The following is an 11,170-nucleotide window of genomic DNA, read 5'->3' on the forward strand; positions in this document are numbered from 1 at the left end:
GTGTGTATGTGTGTGTGTGCGTGTGTGCGTGTGTGCGTATGTGCGTATGTGTGTGTGTGCGTGTGTGTGTGTGTGTGTGTGTGTGTGTGTGTGTGCACAGATCCTAACGCAGGAGGACTGGAACATGGTTCTGTATAACGGCATGGCCTCCACCTCTCCGCTCGCTGCCTTGTATTTTGTGGCCCTCATGACCTTTGGGAACTACGTCCTGTTCAACCTGCTGGTGGCCATTTTGGTGGAGGGCTTTCAGGCTGAGGTAAATCACATCAGGGCTGCTGCTACAGTCGCTGTGAGCGTACGTATGAGACTTTAGGGGTCGCAGGAATTAAGTAAATACAGTGTGTGAAATATTTTAATCCAAGACATAAAAGAAAGGGAGGAAGCTGACTCTTTTGACAGTTTACAGGGTCAGATGTGAGAAGAGTAGATTCAGCATTGAACCGCACGTTGAGACTCCTCACCCATATTCAGCTACGGCGTTAAAGAGAGCTTCGTTTCAGGTGTCACTCTTCCTACTCTGTTTGATGCTGCACAGCAAGACAGCACTGACAGAGGCTCATTTGCTGTTATCCCTTACCTATATCATTCAGTTATTTTCTGTGTAGTCTCAGGAGACATCTGATGGCAGCAATTATTTTTTGAGACACACAGACACACACACACAAACACACGGGCCTGTAAAGTGGGCTACCCAAGGCAGGTAGGCAGACTCCTGGAGTAGGTCTTCTCCCCCGAGAGCATGAAGAAGTGGGCTTCCAGGCTGTGGTCTACATCGGTGAAGCAGACCGAGGGCACACGAGGACAGAACTGGGACGCCGGCAGGCGCAGGAAGGTCACCACGAGCGACGTGGCCATTAAAGATCGCTCACAGCTGTTTAGTAGCATCTTCTGTACGCCGACATCTCTCTTTCCTTCAGGGTGACGCTAACCGGTCGTACTCGGATGACAACAGGTCTTCCTGCAACTTTGAGGAAGTGGACAGAGAGAAGGAAGCTCTGCAACTGTCAGGTACAGTGCCCCCTGGTGGCCCGGAGGTTCGCTGTGGCCTCTCCGTGTCTGGACTCTGATGATGTTCAGTCTGTGTGTCTGGACTCTGATGAGGTTCAGTCTGCGTGTCTGGACTTTGATGACGTTCAGTCTGTGTTTATGTGTCTCGGGTCGGTGCCACATGCCAGCAGAGCTACCAGGAGAGAAATTATGCTGTCTTAAATGATTGTCTTTCCTATCCATATATCCATATATATACATAATAATATTGTGAGGGTCTGCAGTTAACCAAATTACACAATTAATAAATGCATAAAGCATGTGCAACTAGTCTGGGGATGATTTTAAAGGCAGGATGGCTGCAGAAATATTGGCGCCTTGTGGCATGACATAATTAATAATGCAGGATACAGAGAGCTTTTCAGCACCTCCCAGCTGACAGAAGACAAACTTCTCTGCCAAAGGCGTCTTCAGAAGTTCTGAAAGCGTGATTTTAATGGGCTTCACAGAACACACTGGAACTTGTGCCTCATCAAGCGGAAATGCGCTCTTGCTTTGTTTGTCTTAATCTGACACCTTCCCTCCGAGGGCCAAAATGTGACTGCTGACTGGCAGGGCTGTGCAATAGGACGTGTGATATGTCGTACAGTATCAAGCGTGATGTGTGGTGCGATAGCATGTGTGGTAAGTCGTGCAATAATCTGCCAATTTGTGCTTCTCTTCCAGATCCCAAAATATGCACCCTGACCCCCAACGGACATCTGGACCTGGGTCCGATGCCCAACGCCCTGGGCGTGTACCCTGCCGAAAGGTTAAGCTTCACCCTGGGCTCTCGCAAGAGCAGCGTGACCTCTGTGGAGAGGACCAACCCCGAGCAGAGAACCCTGGTGAGCACACGGGGGGGGGCAGGCCGGCACACTTCAGCGCCGCAAATCGCCCAAAACCGAGCACAAAGGAGCCTGTAATTAGCCGTCATCTCTGCATGTATTAGCATTTAACACACCATTAACAGGACACTTACGTAGCACTCAGAAAGCTAGAACTAGCCATCAGCCGAGCTGTGCATTAGCATATATGGGGAAGGTCGTTGAGCAGGCACTCAGAAAGCTGAGAGCAACTTACCACTACAACCATGGCAATTACTGTCCTGTGTGAGAGTGGAATAATTGATAAAGACGGCTGGTCTCTCATCGGGGGCCCTTCAGAGTGAGTGGCGCAATTTTCTTCACACACCTGTTGTCTTACGCCTCCAGTGCCCAGGCCGCGGCTCCCTGTACCAAAACTGGGGCTGCCCGGCCCCACACGGCCCGTGGAGCCGCAGGTCCAGCTGGAACAGCCAGACGCGGCCCTCGCGCGGCCCGGCCGTGCGGGTCGGTGCTGGGGGCAGCCTGCGGGCGCACCCGGCCGAGCAGGAGTCGCTCCTGGCCCCTCCCCCCGTGGCCCCGCCCCCGCCTCTCCTCTCCCGGCAGTTTGTCTTGCAGCGGGAGCGCCGCGCCCTCTCTCTGGAGCTGCCGGAGCTGCTGCGGGGGCCCCGGCCCCCCGCGCCCCCGCTGCACCCCCGCCAGCGCAAGAAGAGTCTCTCTGGGGGCCTGGGCAGCGGGGGGGAGCACCGGGACTGCAACGGCAAGACCCCCGTGGCCCAGCAGCAGGTCCTGAACGAGGTCTTCCCCGAGGTCAACCCACGCAAGGACAGGGAGGACTTGGAGGACGAGCTCGACTACGTGAGTCCCTACAGAACCCCTCACGCTCACCATCCAGGACGGAGGTGTCCGACTGGTTGGCCAGCCAGAGTAACGTCCCCGCACACCTGGGTCTTGCGTAAAAAGGCTAGTGCAGGTCTCGATTAGCCGGACTCTGCAGTAGCAATGCAGCCCCAGGGCTGGAGTAGGACACATGATGCATAATCAAGCCAAATAATTTTTACTGAGTTTTTAATAATTGTTGCATATTATTTTTGCACAATCCGAACTAGTTCGATTAATCCAAACTTGAGCAGCGTGGTCACCTGCTGGCTGCTTCTGGCCTTTCGTCAGAGCTTCAGAGTGGAGCCCAATTTTCAAGCAGCAGAAGCAGGCGAACGATGAGGCGGTCTGAGTTAACGGCAGCGCCAGGAGGAGGCCTGACAGATGGCAGCGGTCTCGCACATTTCCGTTTACGCCCCTCCCTCGTTCTGTATGCAATTAAGGACAATGTTACTGCTCCTCCAGGGAGGCAGGAGTTATTGTTGCAGAAATGGCCCGACACTCGAGTGCATTTCCAGGAATCCGTTCCCTCGTTAGTCATTCCAGAACCAATCGCAGCCTTCGTTTCACAACCCGGCTGTCCACGCCTCCCCTAAAGCATAGGCGTGCGCCAGAGCTGAGGTTAAGAATGGGCAGCTTTAAAAAAACAAACAAACAAACAAACAACCAGCTTTCCCATGACATGATAATAATATATGATCACTTTGCTGGGCAGAGCTTGTGTTTCCGGATCCAGAAGATGGTCGAGGTGTACCGGCCAGACTGGTGTGATACGCGGGAAGACTGGTCCATCTACCTCTTCTCCCCCCAGAACAAGTCAGTCCAACATCCCCGTCTCTGTGTTTACTAATGTCAGTGAGACATGGTACTGTTTCAGTAATGAAGATCAATTATGCAATATCATTAGTTCGACAGTATTTGGTGCGATCAATCGAATGTAATGGCATGAACCGATCCTGTGTTGTTGCAGTGCCCCTTTAAATCTTCTACACTATAAGAAAAGAGAATATTTGCTCAATATACTTTCACTTGATATTGATCTAAGAATAACAGATGCTATTTATATACAGCCGGTGGAGTCCTGCTGGCACAAGACAGGCTGTCCAGGCTAAATGAAGACAGTCAGAAAGATTAGGACCTTGGACAGCTCCCTTTTTTTTAGCCCAGTGCTGTAGGCAGATCAGATTCTTCTTACCACTGACACACACACACACATACCCGCACCACACACACACCACGCACACAAAGCAGATCAATAGTCGTGATGGGCTGGCAGTTCTTTAGAGACCGGTTTGATTAGGATATTGATCGGCGTCAGTGAGATAGTAACGGGTAGTTCCCACCCGCTGTGTGTCAGCCCTCAGTTTATTTGAAACAGCTCCCGAGTCAGTAAATGAGGAAACGTCTTAAATATACACAGTGTGCGTGTGAGCCGACCCACTAACGTGAACCCGCTCACGTGAACCCGCTCACGTGGGGTCAAGTAGGGCTCGTGCATGAAGAGAGGACGATGGTCCGACCTCTGTGGGTTCGGGATGTGGTTCTGAACATGGCAGAGCTGGATCAGAGTTCGTCATTAGCTGTGTCCACCTACAGAAGTGCTGCTCCGTTCCTTGTGTTCTCCGAGGAGCTGATATGTGCATACTGAGAACTTCAGATGCTTAAAAGGTTCTCCTGCAACCTTCACTGTCTGCTACTCTAAAGGACCTCAGCTCTGGTCTTTTAACTCTTTTACAGTCATATAGTGAATTCTTTTCTTTTTCTTTCTCTCTTCTCCCTTTTCATCTTTATTTTTTTTCTTTCTCACATCCTGCTTCTCTTTCCTGCGTAGGTTCAGGCTGTTGTGTCAGTCCATCATCGCCCATAAGCTGTTCGACTATGTGGTGCTGGCCTTCATCTTCTCAAATTGCATCACTGTGGCTCTGGAGAGGCCCAAGATCCTCCAGGGCAGCTTGGTAAGCCCAGACGTAAGCGCAGACGTCTGGATAGCGCAGACGTCTAGAAGCCGCGGTGCTGACCTACTGGGCTGCCCCTTATATAGCTCAGCACTGGGCTTTCCTCAGCCCGAGGAACTTATGAAGGGCTTACGGACTACTCCGTGGTCAAATGAGGTCAGTCACACAAGATAATGGATGCCGGCCCTGCTAGTGAAAACGGTGACATCACAGCGTACTATAAACCAGCCGTAAGCGCTGGTGTTTATTCGTTGGGCGTGTTTACAGAGGCACGTTTCTCCTTAACCGTCTCGGCCGTCTCTCTTCGCCTTCGTGCCTCAGGCGAGGCAGAAAACGTACGTCTCCAATTTGTGTTGACATTATCCCTCCTTGTCTACAGGAGAGGCTTTTCCTCACCATCTCAAATTACGTCTTCACTGGCATCTTTGTTGGCGAGATGACGCTGAAGGTAAGTGATTTTCACCCAGTCCTGCCACTGTCCTAACGATGTTGCTGATTTCAGCGGTGCGAAAGCACTGCCTCACACCGTAGGCCGTGCTGGCAACACTACCCTGATCTGTAATGAGCAGCCAGGCTTTTTGTCATAAAATCAGTGCTGTGTGTCAGCAATGCCCTATTTAGTTTCATAGGCAGCGGTTCGGAGCGGTTCATATTTAATGTGTCGTGGGTGTTAAAAATAAAACCATCAAAATGTGCTTGAAATATTTAAGGCTATTATTACTCCTCTGTGCGACCATATGGGATCTCAGTCAGAGATTTATACGAGCGCAGTTTTAAAAAGAGCAAATGTTTAATCAGCGAAAGCAACGCAGGTCGTCTTGCGGACGCGGGAGCCTGGAGACACGCGGAAAGGCGCGGTGGGAAACCAGGCACGTGGGACAGACGTACAAGGAAAAGTGTTTGGAGTCACACTCGCTGACACCATTTCAAGGGCTGGCGTGTTGCTGCTGCCATGGCTACGGGGATCGGGAGCACGTGCGGGCGGAGGTCAGGTCGGGCGGGGCAGGGGGATGCTGGGGCGGGTGCAGTTGCAGCGGTTGGTGTTGTAGCAGGTGCAGCTGCTTCGATCCTGACATCCGAAAGCTCCTGTACGTGGAGCCTCTCCGCCCGCCCTCGCCCGGGTGGGGTTAGCTGGGTTTGTTGGCTCTCTCCATCTCTCTCATGGTGAGCAATTAAGCAATGCTGTTAATTAGCGGCAGTTTCCTCTCCCACTCGCAGACAGGCCGTGTCTCTGCAGCTCTGTGCGCTTGGCACATGTAGGCCACACATTACGTAAGCCAATCAATTATTAAACAGCGCAGCAGACGAAAGATGGACTGCTTAGACCATACACACAGTGCATTGTGTGTGTGTGTGTGTGTGTATTTCTATGTTCGTTTTCAGGACAAAAACGACAATGTAGAGAAAGAAATTGGGACATCCCATGTTGTCAGAGAAACTAAATGTTCCTCACATGGTGAAATGTGTTTACAAAGCTGACAGGGCCAAGCCAGCTCTGTATGGCGTTTACATACATGCAGTATACGTGTGTATATATATAAATATAAAACATAATGGAAATGTGCTGACAGCGGCAAAGTTTTGTGAGTTTACACGCACTCAGTGTGTGTGTGTGTGTGTGTGTGTGTGTGTGTGTGTGCGTGTGTGCGGGAATGCATGTGTGCTTGTGGTCATAAAAACCCTCCTTATATAACGCCTGTCACTCTCAGTCAATCATAATTTAGTTTTATTTATTAAACTCGAGTTATTTGTAGTTCCATTTGCATTTATAGTGATCGGCTGATGATTTCACTCTGTGTAAATCATTGTTTTGTGTAGCCAAGTGGATGTAGGTGCACATGGGGGTGTATAAAACCAGGAACATACATTACATATACTGTAAATGTACATGAACAGTACACTATTAATTTTCTCTCTCTCTCTCTCTCTCTCTCTCTCTCTCTCTCTCTCTCTCTCTCTCTCTCTCTCTCTCTCTCTCTCTCTCTCCCTCCAGGTGGTGTCTATGGGATTATACCTGGGCGATCACGCCTACTTGCGTAGCAGCTGGAATATTCTTGATGGCTTCCTGGTGTTTGTCTCGCTGGTCGACATCGTGGTGTCGATGGCGGGCGGAGCCAAGATCCTGGGAGTGCTCCGGGTGCTCAGACTTCTGCGCACATTGCGCCCCCTCAGGTACAGAGGGGGAACTGCAAGCAAGCATAAAGGCTCAGCTAAACTTTGGCGTCTGACCAAAGCGCTCGACTCCACACACAGCATGCGAACCAGTGAGAGCAGAGGAAGTGTTTATACTGGACACTCATTCTTTGGAGTGTTCTTTGTAATCTAACCAAACTAGCATATATAATAAGTGTACATTAATACGCCAACAAGCTTATGTAATACACTTATTCTTCTGCTATTACCAAACATGGTACCACGTCTTTTAATGTTAATTATTTCGAATCATTTTGAGTATATGTGTATTTGTATAAATATGTAATTTAATTAGGCTGAAGGTGCTGGAAAATATTGACCTGAACCTGGAAAATGGACTTTGAAAGTGCCGTACAAGTGCTTGAATTACACTTTGTTAAGGTCTATGAACCCTGCAAACATGACTTTGTTCATTCCGCTGAAGCACTGAAGTTAAAAAAATCGAGAGGTGCATGACCTCGCGGCACGTATGGGCGGAGCCACCGTGCATGGGCGGAGCCACCGTGCATGGGTGAAAGACCTGTTAGGCGCCTGGCACTTTGATTGCAGCGCTGGCACTGAGCACCAGGGATCTATCTTCTCCCATTGTGTGATGTCCCTGATGAGGTGGGCGGGGCTTGTGGTAATCCCCTTTTCCCATTGCCCCCCTCACGCCCCAGGGTGATCAGCCGTGCCCCGGGCCTCAAGCTGGTGGTGGAGACTCTGATCACCTCTCTGAAGCCCATTGGAAACATCGTCCTGATCTGCTGTGCGTTCTTCATCATCTTCGGCATCCTCGGAGTCCAGGTGTTGCACAGAGCCCCCGAGGCCCACGTCTGTGTCTGTCAGCTGCCTTTACCTCCGAGTCTGAGTGATCCAATGTGTTTGTTTTACCTCGGCAGCTTTTCAAAGGCAAGTTCTTCTACTGCCTGGGCCTGGACGTCAAGAACATCACCAACAAGTCCGACTGCCTCCTTGCCAATTACAAATGGGTCCATCACAAGTACAACTTTGACAATCTGGGCCAGGTCGGTTCATTTCTCATGCTTTCAAGGCATCTGGCCTGTCATGTGACATGAAGGAAGCGTGCTGATTGGGAGCAGAGAGCAGATGTGGCTGTCATGATTCGTGATCCCTCTCCGGTACCTCTGTGCCTTTTGCAACATGCTGACATTATTACCTGTGTATCCTCTTTTGCATATCTGTGGATTGTCTGTGTGTGTGGGAGTGTGATGTGATAGTGGGAGTGTGATGTGTGTGGTGGTGACTATTCTCTCTAAAATGTGTGTTTGTTGTTTCTTTCTGTCTGTCATTTGGTGTGTGTGTGTGTGTGTGTGTGTGTGTGTTTGTGTGTGTGTGTGTGTGTGTGTGTGTGTGTGTGTGTGTGTGTGTGTGTGTGTGTGTGTTTCCATCATAGGCTCTGATGTCTCTCTTTGTCCTGGCTTCGAAGGATGGCTGGGTTAACATAATGTACCATGGTCTAGATGCAGTGGCGGTAGATCAACAGGTATGATCTCCATGTATGATCTCCATATATGATCTCCATGTATGATCTCCATATATGATCTCCATGTATGATCTCCATATATGATCTCCATGTATGATCTCCATGTATGATCTCCATGTATGATCTCCATATATGATCTCCATGTATGATCTCCATATATGATCTCCATATATGATCTCCATGTATGATCTCCATGTATGATCTTCATGTATGATCTCTATGTATGATCTCCATGTATGATCCCCATATATGATCTTTATGTATGATCTCCATATATGATCTTTATGTATGATCTCCATGTATGATCTCCATGTATGATTTTTATATATGAACTCCATGTATGATCTCCATATATGATCTCCATGTATGATCTCCATATATGATCTCCATGTATGATTTCCATATATGATCTCCATGTATGATCTCCATGTATGATCTCCATGTATGATTTTTATATATGAACTCCATGTATGATCTCCATATATGATCTCCATGTATGATCTCCATATATGATCTCCATGTATGATTTCCATATATGATCTCCATGTATGATCTCCATGTATGATCTCCATATATGATCTCCATGTATGATTTCCATATATGATCTCCATGTATGATCTCCATATATGATCTCCATGTATGATCTCCATATATGATCTCCATGTATGATTTCCATATATGATCTTTATGTATGATCTTTATGTATGATTTCCATATATGATCTTTATGTATGATCTCCATGTATGATCTCCATGTATGATCTCCATATATGATCTCCATGTATGATCTCCATGTATGACCTCCATCTCTTCTTAGTGCCTAACCCATCACATAGTCCCATAATCTTAAATGTAACACATCTGCCCCAACCCTAATTGGAAGACAAAATAAACAGGAAACTTCCTTTAATCTTGGTTCTGAAAAAGCATTGCAGCCCAGAACCCTTCAAGCCCAGAACAGTGACCTTGAAGCCTTTAGCAGTCAATAAGGAGGTGGTTCCTGCCGACGGAGGTGTCAGTCAGCCTGGCAAGCAGAAAGAGGGTTACACAATATTGCGTGTGATTCTTCTCAACTGAGAGCAATGACCACGACCCATGTCTGATGACTCCATTTTCTCCGCCCACTGCCTTGCTATTGGAGGATGCTGGTGCAGGATCATGGTCGGGCCTGGAGCCGGCCATGTTAACAGGCCCGTGTTTCCCAATGAGACCCTGTAAGCTCTGCACTCTCGGGGCCTAGAATAACAGTGGAGATGTTCCTTCTGGAGCTCAACTGATTTCAGCTGTGGTTCACGTTGTTTGAGAAACGTCCTTCCAGGGCGTGGTAGGGCCACGTGTCTGCTGCCTCACAATGACTTTCTTGTGTTTCCACTTCTCCTGCCTCTCTGATTAGCCCGTCACCAACAACAACCCCTGGATGCTGCTCTACTTCATCTCCTTCCTCCTCATCGTCAGCTTCTTCGTGCTGAACATGTTCGTGGGCGTGGTGGTGGAGAACTTCCACAAGTGCCGGCAGCACCAGGAGGTGGAGGAGGCCAGGAGGAGGGAGGAGAAGAGGCTCCGTCGCATGGAGAAGAAGAGACGGAGTAAGAGCGGGAGAGGGAGGGTGTGGGGAGAGAGAGAGAGACATATGGAGAGAGAGAGTTGGAGAAGAGAGGGGAGAGAGAGATGTATGGAGAAACGGAAGAGAGAGGTGTATGGAGATGAGAGGAGAGAGATGTATGGAGTTGGAGAAGAGGGGAGAGAGATAGTGAAAGAGTGGAAAGAGAGAGAGAAGGAAACAGAGGGAGGAAAACGGATATGAAAATGTTTACATGGTAAACAGAAATTAGTTCCAGTAATTAGAGTACATCAGCCAGTGAAGGATTGCTGGTCCATACTTGTCACAGTTACAGGAATGACGTTCATCTTGGATTTCTAACTGCTGCCAAACAGTGTTTGGCTTAGTGCTCAGGAAAGCTTTTGCAATGCTGTAAAATGTATTTGCTTCAGCAAAAGATATATTTAACTTAATTTGTGTTATTTTTCATTAATTCTTTGTCCAAGTTCAATTATCCACATATTGAATATGCTTAAATGTGTGCATAGTGCATTAGCAGTGCATCAGTTGTAGACGGACGTGTAGCACGTCAGCGTCCGTGATGCAGGCCCGTGTTGGGGGTGAGTCGTTGGATCTCTCCTGCCTTACTGCCCCGGCTCTTGTTTGCAGAGGCCCAGAAGCTGCCCTACTACTCCAGTTACAGCCACGTCCGCCAGATGATCCACACCCTGTGCACCAGCCACTATCTGGACCTCTTCATCACCATCATCATCTGCGTGAACGTGGTCACCATGTCGCTGGAGCACTACAACCAGCCTCATGTAAGCCCCGCCCCCGTCGCCACGCCCGTGTCTGTCTTACCTTCCTGACTCCACCTCCAACGTTCTCCGAGCTCACAGGACTTGGACTTTGCAACAGGGATTTTGGGGGTAGTACTGGTAGTTCGTTTGCAAATGTCCCATCATGCTGTGCACTTGTGTATGTCTAGAGCAACAATGAACTTGAATAATCTACATGGTACCTGGAGCAGTTATTTCATAGGAACCTATATCTAGGAATGGTAATTGAATTTCTGATTCCTGTATTATCCAGAGGTTATAAAGACTTTCCTTCCCTCTCTCTCTGACTTATTTTTTCTTCACCTGTCTTCATCCTTTCTCTCTCTCTCTCGCTCTCTCTCTCACTCCATCTGCTTCTCTTCCCTTCCTCCTAGTCCCTGGAGATCACTCTCAAGTACTGTAATTATTTCTTCACCAGCACCTTTGTGC

At 48.7% G+C, this 11,170-nt stretch overlaps 1 protein-coding gene across 1 annotated transcript in view; it reads left to right on the forward strand.

Moving 5' to 3' along the window:
* Window positions 1-11,170, forward strand: part of LOC143505480 (voltage-dependent T-type calcium channel subunit alpha-1I-like) — a gene marked incomplete at its 3' end in the record, with an annotated part of 67,891 nt that overhangs the window by 48,673 nt on the left and 8,048 nt on the right. Inside the window, exons 12-25 of the mRNA XM_076996144.1 lie at window positions 101-256; window positions 918-1,008; window positions 1,714-1,874; window positions 2,241-2,708; window positions 3,445-3,545; window positions 4,561-4,684; window positions 5,064-5,132; window positions 6,678-6,856; window positions 7,537-7,663; window positions 7,759-7,884; window positions 8,274-8,363; window positions 9,756-9,948; window positions 10,572-10,723; window positions 11,116-11,170. The exon at window positions 11,116-11,170 is cut by the window's right edge and continues 55 nt beyond it. Coding sequence (XP_076852259.1) covers window positions 101-256; window positions 918-1,008; window positions 1,714-1,874; window positions 2,241-2,708; window positions 3,445-3,545; window positions 4,561-4,684; window positions 5,064-5,132; window positions 6,678-6,856; window positions 7,537-7,663; window positions 7,759-7,884; window positions 8,274-8,363; window positions 9,756-9,948; window positions 10,572-10,723; window positions 11,116-11,170 — 2,092 coding nt within the window. The remainder of the gene's footprint in view (window positions 1-100; window positions 257-917; window positions 1,009-1,713; window positions 1,875-2,240; window positions 2,709-3,444; window positions 3,546-4,560; window positions 4,685-5,063; window positions 5,133-6,677; window positions 6,857-7,536; window positions 7,664-7,758; window positions 7,885-8,273; window positions 8,364-9,755; window positions 9,949-10,571; window positions 10,724-11,115) is intronic.

This window comes from Brachyhypopomus gauderio, unplaced genomic scaffold (genome assembly GCF_052324685.1).
Source record: "Brachyhypopomus gauderio isolate BG-103 unplaced genomic scaffold, BGAUD_0.2 sc369, whole genome shotgun sequence".
NCBI lineage: Eukaryota > Metazoa > Chordata > Actinopteri > Gymnotiformes > Hypopomidae > Brachyhypopomus > Brachyhypopomus gauderio.